Genomic DNA, 13,800 nt, shown 5'->3' on the forward strand with positions numbered 1-13,800 from the left:
TACCAGATAACACGTCTCCTATCGAACATGTTCTTTCTTTAGAATCGAAAAAAAATATTTCGCATCCCACAAATCGCGACGAGGAACTTCATCTCAGAGACGAAGTTTCTCAATCTCACGATAACAAGAGACAAGACATAAAAATGTCAAATTCAACGACAAGAAATATTTTACATGCGCTTAAAAATTTCAATATATTCTTTACAACACCGACTGAGGAGAGAAATATCGCTTCAACAGTCAACGAAGACTCCTTCTCGGATTCTATTATAGCAAATGTCAACGACGCGACGCCCGGAATATCTGACACTTTTGAAATAAAGGTCTCAGAATCGCCAGTAACAACGGTAAATGATTGTGCGCCGATAAAAAATATCGCAAATATCGTTGAACGCGAAACGGGTCAGATCGAAGGTGTTGATACAATGGAGAATGCGAAAAATGTCGATTCGTCCGGAAATGAAATTTCAATCATAGCATCTAACGAACAGGTTGAGCCATCAAAATTATCGAATAATGAAAGTTTGATAGAAAAAAATACAGAACAAGTAAATCAATCTCGTAAAAGCGTGATCGCGAAACCCGTCGTGAGTCGTAGATCGAGATCACCTCTTAAAAAGATCGTTCGAAGAAAGTCGCCCGTTAAGATAGTAAAAAAATCAGCAAGCGTACCGAGAAAAAATTTAGCACGGAAAAGCGCAAGTTCGTACAGTACGACCGTCACAAAAGCGAAAGCAACGGCTAGCGAGATTACTCAAAGGTCGAATCGAGCAATGCAGTCCGATGAATCGCGAATTAAAGAACTCTTAAAGCCCACGTATATCGCGAACAATAAGACAGACAATAAAAATAAATTAGTTGAGAAACCAGATAAAACTGTTAAACAATTATCAAATAGCGTGCAAAAAACAGATATTAAAGTAAATGATAATAAAAAGGTTTCTATGTTCGGTTTAGAAAAAATATCGATAGTCAATAACGCGGTCAATCTCGAACCGCAAACTAAAGTATCTATTGTTAAAAAATATAATGGAAATAAATTGGAAAATTTGAAAAAGAGAGCGCCGGAATATCCTAAAAACAAAATTATTGAAGGTATTCAAAATAAAAATCCGGGAGGCTCGAAAAATATAAAAGCGGAGACTTTTAAAAATCAAGCAACAAAGAAGATGAATCACAAAATTGAAATTTCGAACGACGATAAAGTTTTAATAAAAATGGAAAAATGTAATTTAAAATCTAAATCGTTTTTACCGTCAAAAATACCTATTCTAATGCGACGAAAAATCACGCAATTAACAGATAGTGCTTCATCAAACTCCTTTAAATTAAATTTAAATGACATGTCATTATTAAAGAACGCATCAACTAAATTGCCAATAATGTTGCCAGCAATTTCGAAATTATCTTTAAAAATTCCGGAAAAAGCTAATGTATCGAACTCGCCAACTATGCAAAAAATTGATTCTAAGAATTCTAACAAACCGAAGAGAAAGAATCAAATTAAATCTAATGCTAGAGCGATTGAAATTACAGAAAATGTGAAAGACAAGCAAATCGTGGAAGAGAATCATGTTAAAGAAAGTACTGTGGAAAATGAAGAAACCGAAGAACTTCCGAAAGTTAAGTCAATAGAATCGGAATTAAACGAGAATTCACAAGTGTCGAACTCGACGCATAACGATCCGTCCGCGGATCTTGGCAAACAATTGGAAGTCGAAAACGCAATCGAGGAAAGCTCGGATGCTTTCAGCTCCGATTCTGAGTGTTCTGAAGAGGACGAAGACACAGGAACAGCGAAGTACATTTCTGATCATAACTCGGAATACAGTTCTGTCGAGGAGTTCACGGACGCGGAGTTGTTGTTGGAGAAAACGCTAAATGAGATAAGGTCTGAAATATCGGAGTCTGAAGAAGAACGCACAAGCGAATCCGAGGAAAGTGAGGCCGTCACTTATTCGTACGAGACGGAAAGTCACGATCATGATTCTACATCGTCCGAAGACTCGGTCGATGAACAGGAGATTAAGTCAAGTGAATTGGAAGATTCGGTGGAAGATGTATATGAAGAATTATCGTCCGAAGGGGAAGAGATGAATGAACAAGTCGAAACTTTGCAACAAGTTGAAGTGCTTAATAAAGAGACTGACGTTATAATATACAACGAAATAAATGACAATGAAGCCATGATTTCAAACAGAATGGAGAGTAATTCTCAGGTTAAAGGGTCTTCGCAAAAAGATGAAGAAAATAATTTGAAGGCACCAACTGTTACTACGGTCGTAGAATTACCTCGGTCGGAAATAAACTCGGAAATTAATGAAAAGACATTAGAAATTTCTCAGAATCTTAAAGCAGATTCTAACATTGCTGTAATAGATTCGGCTACAGCGTCTTCAGCGAATCTCAAGCAAGATACAAATTCTAAAGAAAATATCCAGTCACAAATGAATGACTTGAAGAAGGATGAGACAAAGCTTGAAGTCGCGAGCGAAATCGGGCAAAGAGATCAGTCGACAATGCAGACCGATGCGATAAAGACACTGAGAGTCACGAGTCGCGAGTCACGAGATAAACGCGCGAAAGTAGGTCGAAGGGCGAGTACGGGTAGTAAAGAGGTGAAAATCGAGAAAGATGATACATTAAAGGGGGTGGATCGGGCTCGAGCGCCCAAGAAACGATTTTCCCTTGTAGCCAGTTTCATCCGTCGGTTCGAGGGCGAAGAGAATGCCGAAAGGGAAAGCATCAGGCGCAAGAGACAAGGATCTCCCAAAACGGAGCGGGAGGTCAGTAGACGAGAGTTGCCAAAGTGATACACGACCCCCTTTCCTCCCCTCGTAGAAAACGTTAGTTGCCAAAAAGTCCTCGCGAATGCTCGAGCCGCCAAGAACCGGCGGCTTTTCTATCGTTGGCAGGCCAATGTCTACAAACAGCTCGAAATGCCAAGTGGGTGGGAAAGGGGATCGAACACAATAAATAGGTGTTCTCCCAATTTTAACCGCGCGTTAATGGGTTAATCATTTAACTGTGACGAGACGTAGCTAACGCGAAGGTAAGTATTATGTCGTGACTAATTCATTGTCTGTAAGAAATGGAAATATTACTTATCTTTTAAAACGTGATGGTATATTTACAATAATTACTTAGGAAATTGAATATTATGTTCGATATTCTCCATATTTTAAATATAAAATATTTAAGGTATTCTATATGCATAAGCATCCATTATAAATATATCAATTAATCGTTTCATTTCAGTAGTAGACGAAATGATTGATATTTTAGTTGAGACTTATGTTTCTTATATTTATCAAATGAAAGAGAGCTCGTTTTTAGACGTTGGTGCGGTCTACTTCCTCTTCTCTTGCATGACAAAAATTGTGAACTTCTTACTTTCGAAATAATGTTAATTTAAGCAACAGAATACTTCATTTTGTTCTTCATAATTCATCTATTGAATTTAGATGTGAAGAAAATGTCAATATAGCACAATATGCTCCATAATTTCCAAAATGCCGCTTTTATGTTGTACTAATTACAAGCACAGACTTGTAAATGGTCCATGTTTATATATCGATAAACGATAGATCTCAAGCTTTCCACTTTAGGTCGAGATTTATAGACGAAGCTAAAATACCCTTTTTATACCATATGTGGAAACTGCGTACCTGCCGATATCGGAGCAATCTTATGTCCGTCACGTGTGTAGAGAATAGCGCGTCGTCTCCTGGCAGAGGGTCGAGCCGCGAATTACGATGAGGCCGAGGTCGCCGCTAGTTTGCTAACTCTCAAGTTCGGGGACGCCGAAGCACTCCAGGCCGCGAAAGAGTGCTCCAGCATAGAATCCGCGCTGGCCTTCTTGCAGCAGGAGTGCGAGCTGTGCACTGGTCGTTTCGCGATGAGCCAAGTGAGTGTCCAGTTATCGCTAGGAATCTGGAAAATTAAAGAATGCGAAAAATAAAACCTCTTGATTAATTTCAAAAATGAAATGTCACTTTCTTGTGTTCTTATATTTCTATTGAGATTTATTCATCTTTGCAAATCTTATTTTACAAATTTTATTCTAGTCTATTAAAATAATTAAGAATCAGACAAGGAGATATCAATAAGAAAGCGTATTGTTTGTTAAATTCTTTTTTTTAATTCTGTTTACTCTACTTGTAAATTTTTCTCACTTAGATAGTGTCCATGCTAAAGTGCGTACATCGCTGCTGCAACGAATGCGCGAAGAATTACTTCACCATTCAGATCAGCGACAGGAACATCACGGATGCCGTTTGTCCGTATTGTAAGGAGCCTAATCTCAAGGATGCGAGCGAAGACGAAGTTCTAGAGTATTTCAGCAATTTGGACATCCAATTGAAGACCCTGCTGGATCCGCCAATTCACGAGCTCTTTCAGAGAAAACTCAGAGATCGGACTCTGATGCAGGATCCAAATTTTAAGTGGTGCATTCAGGTAATTATTTAATTGCAATCTTCAAATTCACTATTTAAAAAAGAATTATTTTCCAGTGTTCAAGCGGATTTTACGCCGATCCTGATCACAAGCGCTTAATTTGTCCCGATTGTCGATCTGTCACTTGTGCTTTTTGCCGAAGACCAGTATGTATGAAACTTTTATGATTTTGATAATGTTTAAATAAGAAGGCAATAATTTATTTTTGCATGTCTACTTTAGTGGGAAAAACAACATGAAGGAATCTCATGCGAGAAATTTGCCGCTTGGAAGGACGAGAATGATCCCGACAATCAAGCCGCAGGTTTAGCCAAACATTTGGCCGACAATGGCATTGATTGTCCTAAATGCAAGTTTCGTTATTCGCTGTCTCGAGGAGGTAATAATTATTAACTATTACACTTTACTGTAAAGATAATAATAAGAAAACAATTTTACATTTATTTAGTTTTATTGTTTTGAGATTTTATCATTTAATTCTCGACTTTAATTATTTAAGTTAATTGGCGTCTTTCATAAAAAATTGCTTCGTAACACTTTTTTTGTTGACATTAAATATTTCTAAAAGAAAACCATTACTATACAAAATTGCAGAATACAAATTCCGCAATGGTTATTGTTTTTATTCTGTTTTGAGGAGTAATAATATTACGCTTTACTACAAAGATAATTTACACTTATTCAATCTTATTTATTATCAAATTTTATTATTCAATTTTCGGCTTTAATTGTTTAAGTGCATCCTAATTGTTTATATAATTTGTATTTTTTGCATAAAAAGAATTGCTTCTTCTTTCTTTGTTAAATATTTCTAAAAGAAAACCATTATTATAAAAATTACAGAATACGCAGTAGTTATTACTTTTATTTTGTAAAAACAATATGGTAATGGAAGAATTAATGAATGTTGATTCCAAATATTATCTTAATATACGCGGGCCATTTTAATACCACGTTATATTTTTTTTATCGATCTCGGGTGAGTTTAAAATATGGGGCGAGATATTTTTTCTAAATTATTCGATATGCATATCACAGGAACATTTTTCGAAGCTCGCTGAAAAAAAAGAGGGCTCGTGAATTTTTATAGGTTGCATGCATTTCACGTGCAGCCAGTGTAAATATGAGTTTTGCTGCGGTTGCGGCAAGGCTTTCATGATGGGAGCAAAATGTGCGGTCAGCCCTTATTGCGCTAAACTGGGTCTGCACGCCCATCATCCACGTAACTGCCTCTTCTACCTTCGTGATAAGGAGCCGGCGCAGTTGCAGCAGTTGCTCAGAGAAAACGGCATCAATTACGACACCAAAGGTCCCGTCGGACAACGCAAATGCAAGGTGCAACTGCAGAAAGAAACGCCGACCGGAGTCGTGGATGCTGTATGCAATTCCGATGTTGTCGAGGGCCACGCTGGTTTGTGCAGGTAAGCTTCTTCATCACAGTGAACTCGATATTCGCTACAAATTTGTTTACAAAATTAAAACTTGAATTGACAGACTGTAAAGTTAAAAGATAAAATATTGAAATTTGTTTTAAAAAACTTTATCGTTATCCATCAATTGTAAATGATAATAGGTTGCTAATAACAGCTGTGACAGAAAAATTCAATTAAAATTATAAATACTATAATATGTATTTCTTTCTTTCATAAATAACCGAGAAATTATTTATATGTAGAAATAATTTTACTAGTATCAATTAAAGTTGCTTCAGTAATTCCTCGAACTCAAAACCATGAGTCTTGATAGAGAAGATTCTAAACAGTAACATACAATCTGCGACGCGTCCGTCGATCAGCTTTAGAATTTCAGGCTGCGTTTAGAAATTTTTCTCGGATGCATCCAGATATTCATTTTATCCTTGTTTAATATTCGGTGAACAACAAAATGATGCCCTTTGAATTCCTGAACGCATCCTCACTCACGAGGATATATTATTGGGAGTACTTATCGGTCCCAATCTTGCGGCGATTCCAGGCATTTTTTTGAGCGATCTCGCAACGAAGCCGCCACCTTTTCCTATCCCGTTCTTATTTCTCCCCCCAGTCGATCGCTATAACGAGATCCTCCGTGTATCTCTCAGGATTCATTACGTCGAGTATCTAGTTCGAAAGATCCGTTTGACGCAGCTGGAACCGCTGCCCTTGCTAAACGTGGACGATCTCGAAACGTGCGTGCGACGCGCCGGGCTGAAACTGCCCGCGAACTGGTACGGGCGCGACCCGGAGCATTACAGGAATGACCTGGTTCAGGTAAACGCAAGCGGGGGACCGCATGTCGTGGGCCTGACTAAAATCTTGGGTACTTTTCCCCCGCAGGCAGCACTACATTGAATACTTGGCGGGCCTGGTGCTCAAGGGCAGGCTGGATCCCGTGGCAATCTTTGACTTGAACGACGCCAAGCAAGAGTTGCGCCGACGGGGAAAAGTTCCCCCTGCGAAGGACCAGGAAATGTCCGAGCGGGATTACCTCGAGGCTTGCATTCAGGTGACTAACACAATTCCTCCGTGTCTGCTTGGTCCTCCTCTTCCTCCTCCACCGCTGCTGCCAGTCTGCTCCTCCAGTTCTTTCGGTTCCTCCTCGCATCTCCTGCCGTGACCCACTGACCGAATTAACATAGCAGTTGCATGAAAGTAGAATTCCTGCGTGCACGAGACATTCGTAAAGTGAATTCGACAAAATCGTAAAAGTGAATAAATCGCCGCAAACCGCTATTGAACGACCGTATCTTGTATTGCTGATGTTTTGCGGTATTGTTCACACTTATAATTCTTTCCGAGTGAATTATGAAGGATAGATGAGCAAAAGAATCAACGAGATTATATATTCTATTATTCACACTTATAATTCTTTCCGAGTGCACTATGAAGGATAGATGAGCAGAAGAATCAACGAGAATATATAAATCGCCGCAAACCGCTATTGAACGACCGTATCTTGTATTGCTGATGTTTTGCGGTATTGTTCACACTTATAATTCTTTCCGAGTGAATTATGAAGGATAGATGAGCAAAAGAATCAACGAGATTATATATTCTATTATTCACACTTATAATTCTTTCCGAGTGCACTATGAAGGATAGATGAGCAGAAGAATCAACGAGAATATATAAATCGCCGCAAACCGCTATTGAACGACCGTATCTTGTATTGCTGATGTTTTGCGGTATTGTTCACACTTATAATTCTTTCCGAGTGAATTATGAAGGATAGATGAGCAAAAGAATCAACGAGATTATATATTCTATTATTCACACTTATAATTCTTTCCGAGTGCACTATGAAGGATAGATGAGCAGAAGAATCAACGAGAATATATAAATCGCCGCAAACCGCTATTGAACGACCGTATCTTGTATTGCTGATGTTTTGCGGTATTGTTCACACTTATAATTCTTTCCGAGTGAATTATGAAGGATAGATGAGCAAAAGAATCAACGAGATTATATATTCTATTATTCACACTTATAATTCTTTCCGAGTGCACTATGAAGGATAGATGAGCAGAAGAATCAACGAGAATATATATTCTAAATTCAATTTATAATTTATATAATGTGTGAAATTGTTCTCTATATTTAAAAAAAAAAATTCTTTTTTGTCCTTTTGTAGAATAAAATTTTATTTTAGTCAGTCTGCTAAAATTAAGAAATTAAAGAAAAATAATTAATCATAGAAATTAAAATGCATTATAGCAGACGTTTTATATTTGGAATTTAATTAATTAATTCGACGTCGAGCACAAATGTATATAAAAGCATAATTAGAGATAATTCTAAAATAAAATAATGGATTATTATGTAATTAAAGAAATTATAAAATAATAGATAATTATATAGTTAAAGAAATGTTTTAATGAAATCTTATTTTAACGTTAGGTATTTAAATTCGTAAAATCAATTACTTTTTTTAGGCGGAATTTCAAAATAATGTCTTAATGAGAATCGCATAAACAGTTAAATTACATTTTTACATAGTTTTATATAAAAATATTTCAGATTAGGAATCTGATAAAATACGATATCTGATAAAGTATACATTATAAATTTGAAATTATTTAAATTTATGGATAAAGCTAATACATTTCATTCATTTATCAATTTTTGATAATAATTTTCATTCTAAAAATTAAAAGAATTCTATTGAATATGCTGCCAATATGCGCTATTTAAAGCGGAATAAAAATTTAATGTCCAATATTGTGGATCCGCGCGGCCATTCGCAGCTTCCCACTGCGTAAATAACGATTTCCCTATCCTGTGTGAGTTGTCTTTTTTACGGGGATATCGAAGTAAATAAGATACGAGCGAGGTATGTGTTGCGGGAATACATTAAAATTCTACAACTTTGTCGTGCATAAAGTATCCTCCGATGTTGCAGGTCGTAAAGCAGGAGATTCCACTGGAGTGACTGCGGAGAATCTCGAAAAAAAAAAAACGGACGCACGTATTCGGAGCCATAAGTGACAAATCGTATATTGTATAGTGTATTTATTTTATTTGCAAATGGACCACAAGCCCACAAAGTGAAAATAATGTAGAACCACAGCGAAAATAATGTAGGAGCAGAAGTAGTGCAATACGAACATCACTTAGTTATAACGTCAAAAACTTGTTTATCTTTCGATGTGGTGTGATTTATATGTTAATTCAACGTCTCATTCGCAAACATTCAGCGAGAAGAAATAGTGTTCATCTCTACATGTTCTACTTGTAAACAACTGAAGATGTGGAACGATACAATCAACATTTCTTTACTTCTTGATAGATAAAATAATTGTTAATGAGAGTTATATTGTATAATTGTTTGAAAATACGTATTTATTTCTGCTTTATATTACTGTTTTTCAAGAAATAGACAATTTAGTTTAAAAACGTATTCATAATTTCTTTCTAATCATAATTAGTAAGAACTATATTTACAATCGTTATTTAAATCTTATCTTAAAAATATTTTTATTATAAAATAAGATATTTATAATAAAGATTTATATTTTGAGTTGCAAACAAAGTTGAACAATAGTCATCTTTAAATTAGAGAATAAAATTAGCTCCTTAGCAACTTGGAAAAGCCTTATAAAAATTATATTAATAATGCAAAATGTATTTTGTTTTAAGAATGATAACCCACTTACAATCCACTTCCATATGCTAATACCTTAAAGATAGAAGTATGGCTCTAAATTCAAAATTTTAATTATACTTCTAATAATTAAATTCAGATACTTATTTTATTCTTTTTATTAAAAAGTGTTATCCATTATTATACAGATATTTACAATATATACATATATATCTATTTTCAACGTAACTCGGCTAGAAAGCTATGTAAGTTTTTTGTTTTTGAAGGTGTTTTATTTTCCATAATACGTTTTAATCGTTCTATATTCAATTTCTTAGATTTTTTAGAGGAAATAGATTTCTTGTTACTTGAAATTATTTTTGGTGTGATCGCAGACGATGTTGTAGGCGTTACATTATTGTCTTTTTTGTTTAATTGTAATGCAGGCATACAACCTGAGATATTTAAACCAGCAGTTTTGTCCTTAGATTTCTTTTTTTTCTTTTTACGGTTACTTTGCGGTGTCTCCATTTGTGAATTATTCAACTTTACTGGCTTTAAGTGATTTTTCTTCTTAAATGGCAATTCAGTGTTCTTGGAACAGACAGAACATTTAATGACCAATCTATTCATCTCATTTTTTATAGATTTCTGCGCTAAGGTTGCACGAATTTTTGGAATCTTTTGATCTGGATTTTCCTTTATGTACCGTATAATCTTTTTCACTGATTTAGACATTTTTCTGCTTCTTGCTATCCGAACTTGATGATCCACTGTACTCCAAAGTGACCCACAATGTGAACATGCTGTTGATGGTCCAAAATTCTGCTCTGGCAACTCTATACTGTTACTAAAATTTTTACATTTTTGCCTAAAAACATTTTAATAAATATTAAAAGGAATTCTATTATATAAATCCACAATATATGTGAGCATAACAGTATAATTTATTTCTTTCTTCGGATTAAATTTATTATCAAAATATAATTATGAAGTTATTTTTAACAAAATTATTTTAATTTCTACACGTCTCAAATAATATTTAATGATAATCGAGTAATAATGTTGAAATTTTTATCACAAACAGAGATTTAATATTTCTTTATATTTATATATAACTATTTATATATTATTATAAATAATGTAAGTAAAAAGCATGCAGGAAATTACATGTAAAACATCTGTAAATCTGTAACCAATGGACACTTCAGCTTCGTTATGAATTGATTGACATTCCATAAATGTTTAATGGTCTCCATAATTATTATGAAATGCTGGGGTATATGTTTTTTCCTGTTTACACGCTGATCACGTGTAACTCCGGCAAAACAATCGTGAGATTCGCCGTGCTCCCCGTGATTCCTTTTAACGTTAGTTGAAAAGACGACACGACTGCCTCGTTAATCCTTTCACCGTTTTAACAATCAACGTAAATTAAATTGAACTTGAGGGTACTTTATAAAAGAATTGTCCGTGCCTCGTCTCAACCGTACCAATCTCGACGTCTCTTCGTTTTGTCAGAGAAAAAAATCTCAAAGGAGTCATCCCATGTTTTTTTGGGGACCGTCGAAATCGCTAGTACACTAACGCCAGTACATTCATTTTCAATTTGAGAACTACGTAATGTCGTACTGACGATAAGATCGCAGCGTCGAAAGTAGATGTGGTGTCAGTTTGTGTAACTCGCGCGGTGTCAAAAATGAATATGTATAGATGCGAGTTTATGATACAAACATAAAAACAAGTTCAAACCTACAATTGTAGATGTAGCACTGATTGACACTGTCCATTTTTCACACCGCGATTTAACACGGACTCGCACCACATCTATTTTTCGACACGATTTTATCGACAATTTCGCAAAATAAACGTGGTACTTAGTTCCTACATCGCAAAAAAGAATGTTGGTGCGCTAATGTAAACATTACACAAAAAAGGCTGGGATGGCTGGTGCTCTTAAGCTCCTCTGCTCCGATATCGACTCCGACATGATCCGACGCAGTGCAGCCAACGTCAGGAAAAACGAGAATGTCTGCGACGTTCCGAAACTCATCTAACGTTGTCCTACGGACGTTTGTTTCTCGGCCGCGCCTCCTGTACGATTTTAGAGCAATTTTGATCTACCGTCTCTCTCCCGCCAACTCCAAGCGGGTACATTCATTCCGCTTCGAGTGCGGACAGTACGAATTTTCTTTCTCTCGAGCAGACGAGATCCACAGCGAAGACCGCGATTTCTCCTCTGTATTCGCGCGACATCGCGGACGATACGGGGTTGGCGGGGGGAATTCGTGTTTTGTCATCCTTGTCATCGATGCACCGGGAGCTGTTCTGTCAAACAATAGAAGCGAATTGTGTTTGTCGTGCCGTGGCAGTGAGTTGGTCCCATCGTCGTTCGACATGGGAGACGGCAAGGAAGGCGAGCGGCAGCCGCTGCTGAAGAATGAGAACGTCACATACAGCTCGCACAGCAACGATGCGATCGGCGGTGCGGTAACACCGCGGATCTCGCGCTCTGTTCGCTCGCGAGAACGCGTTCGCGTCCAAGAATCGCCGCCAAGAGGATATCATTATCTTGTTTGTCATTGCAGACGAAACACAGTCCAATGTGCACACCGTCTCTACGATCGGTCCGGATGAGCTGCCACCGCCGTATCAGTCCGCCATCCAGGGTGGCATGCCAATGGTTACCTGCAGAGTTTGTCAAGCGATGATAGATATTTCCGGAAAGAGGGATCAGCATGTTGTTAAGTGTTGTCAATGTAACGAGGCCACAGTATGTTTTCAAAGATCATTTCTTGTTTATAATTTGTTTACTAGTAGGTAGCAATGTTAATGTCATGAGTCTTCATTGTCTACTTTTTTTGCACAGCCTATACGTAATGCTCCACCTGGAAAGAAGTATGTACGATGTCCGTGCAATTGTCTACTCATATGTAAGAGTTCTTCGCAGCGTATTGCCTGTCCCAGGCCAAATTGTAAACGTATTATTAATCTTGCTCCAAGCCCTATTACACCTCCAGTTCTATCCATGCCAGGCATGTGTAGAGTAGGTTGTGCCCATTGCCATGACACATTCTTGGTGAGTCATCAAAGATATGGTATATTAAATCTATAATGTGCTCGTTGTCTGGTTTTTTTTTCTTTGCTTTTTATTTCTTGCTTTTTTCCCTCTGCAATCGTTTTATCGATAATCATGTATCTTCTCAAATGTTTCTTGTCTCTTTTGAAATTCATTAACTTTTATTTCATGCGACGAAACAGAAACAAATAAGAGGCAAAAAGGCAAGAGGTAAAAATGTAAAAAACAAGAAAGAAAGTACATTATAGATTAGATTTCAAGTTATTAGCCATATTTAACTGATACAACAGTTATGTGAACATTCAGTAATTATTATATGTAATTGGAGTAGATTTTCAGATTCATGATAAATCTAGAACAATATACAAATAGCAATAAGTGCTCACTCAACTATTGTATCTGCTGAATGCGTCTATTGTTTTACTCGACAAATTATTTTCCACAGTTTAATACATTAAATAACGCTTTGGCTCGATGTCCACATTGCCGTAAAATATCTTCCGTTGGTCCAGACTTTGCTAGAGGAAGAGGAATTGTATTCATTATCGTTGGGATTATAGCCTTAATAATTGCTATAGCCGTAACAGTAAATATACAAATTTGAATTCTGTGTATCTAGTGTGATCTTTATCATATTTATTTTATGTTATATATAATTACAGGTCGGGACCTATAAATATGTAAAAACAAATGGTGGAATTTATGTAGCTTATGTTGGTAAGTATAAACATTGTTTTAAATCTTATCTCCACAATGTTAGAAACACTCCGAGATATCAAATAAAGAAAAATTAACCAAGCGCATTGTTCTAATATGATTTGTTGATATTTTCTTCAAGACCTCGGAGTGAGATTTCTATCGTGGATATAAGTTTTAGATTTCAAAATTTATCGATAATTTTATAATTCTTAATATTCAAACGTTATTGCAAAAGTCCGTTCATCACATTTTGAATCATGTTTTCAGGTGCATTTTTATTGGCGCTTTTATGCTTGGGCCGCAGCATTTATTACTGTACGATGAAGATCAGTTTGATAGAAGGTCCTATGTAGTCTCCCAAACAACAGTGAACAAACAACAATACAAAATCAATTCCACTGAGATGAATGTCATTTAACCTATTTAGAACAAATGTTTATAGTAATGTGACATTTAAAATCCTTTTAAGGCAAGAACGATATATATATATATATATATATATATAT

General features: G+C 36.1%; 3 protein-coding genes across 3 annotated transcripts in view; 2 read left to right on the plus strand and 1 right to left on the minus strand.

Moving 5' to 3' along the window:
* The window catches only part of LOC108755377, a 22,097-nt gene extending 14,850 nt beyond the window's left edge, over positions 1-7,247 (plus strand). Inside the window, exons 14-21 of the mRNA XM_018498318.1 lie at positions 14-2,786; positions 3,710-3,907; positions 4,180-4,458; positions 4,515-4,604; positions 4,681-4,837; positions 5,549-5,879; positions 6,539-6,707; positions 6,778-7,247. Of these exons, the coding sequence (XP_018353820.1) occupies positions 14-2,786; positions 3,710-3,907; positions 4,180-4,458; positions 4,515-4,604; positions 4,681-4,837; positions 5,549-5,879; positions 6,539-6,707; positions 6,778-7,053 (4,273 nt within the window). The 3' untranslated portion in view covers positions 7,054-7,247. The remainder of the gene's footprint in view (positions 1-13; positions 2,787-3,709; positions 3,908-4,179; positions 4,459-4,514; positions 4,605-4,680; positions 4,838-5,548; positions 5,880-6,538; positions 6,708-6,777) is intronic.
* Positions 7,248-9,756: 2,509 nt separating this feature from the next.
* Positions 9,757-11,276, minus strand: LOC108755238. The gene is made up of 2 exons (XM_018498139.1): positions 10,687-11,276; positions 9,757-10,387 (listed from the first exon to the last, which is right to left on the minus strand). Exons 1-2 carry the CDS (start codon positions 10,773-10,775, stop codon positions 9,757-9,759), a joined length of 720 nt encoding a protein of 239 aa, XP_018353641.1. The 5' UTR covers positions 10,776-11,276.
* Positions 11,277-11,709: 433 nt separating this feature from the next.
* On the plus strand, positions 11,710-13,766 carry LOC108755324 (type 1 phosphatidylinositol 4,5-bisphosphate 4-phosphatase). The gene is made up of 6 exons (XM_018498253.1): positions 11,710-12,001; positions 12,105-12,289; positions 12,386-12,595; positions 13,041-13,181; positions 13,258-13,312; positions 13,562-13,766. Exons 1-6 carry the CDS (start codon positions 11,914-11,916, stop codon positions 13,645-13,647), a joined length of 765 nt encoding a protein of 254 aa, XP_018353755.1. The 5' UTR covers positions 11,710-11,913; the 3' UTR covers positions 13,648-13,766.
* Positions 13,767-13,800: the final 34 nt, after the last annotated feature.

This window comes from Trachymyrmex septentrionalis, unplaced genomic scaffold, assembly GCF_001594115.1.
Source record: "Trachymyrmex septentrionalis isolate Tsep2-gDNA-1 unplaced genomic scaffold, Tsep1.0 scaffold87, whole genome shotgun sequence".
Taxonomy (NCBI): Eukaryota; Metazoa; Arthropoda; class Insecta; order Hymenoptera; family Formicidae; genus Trachymyrmex; species Trachymyrmex septentrionalis.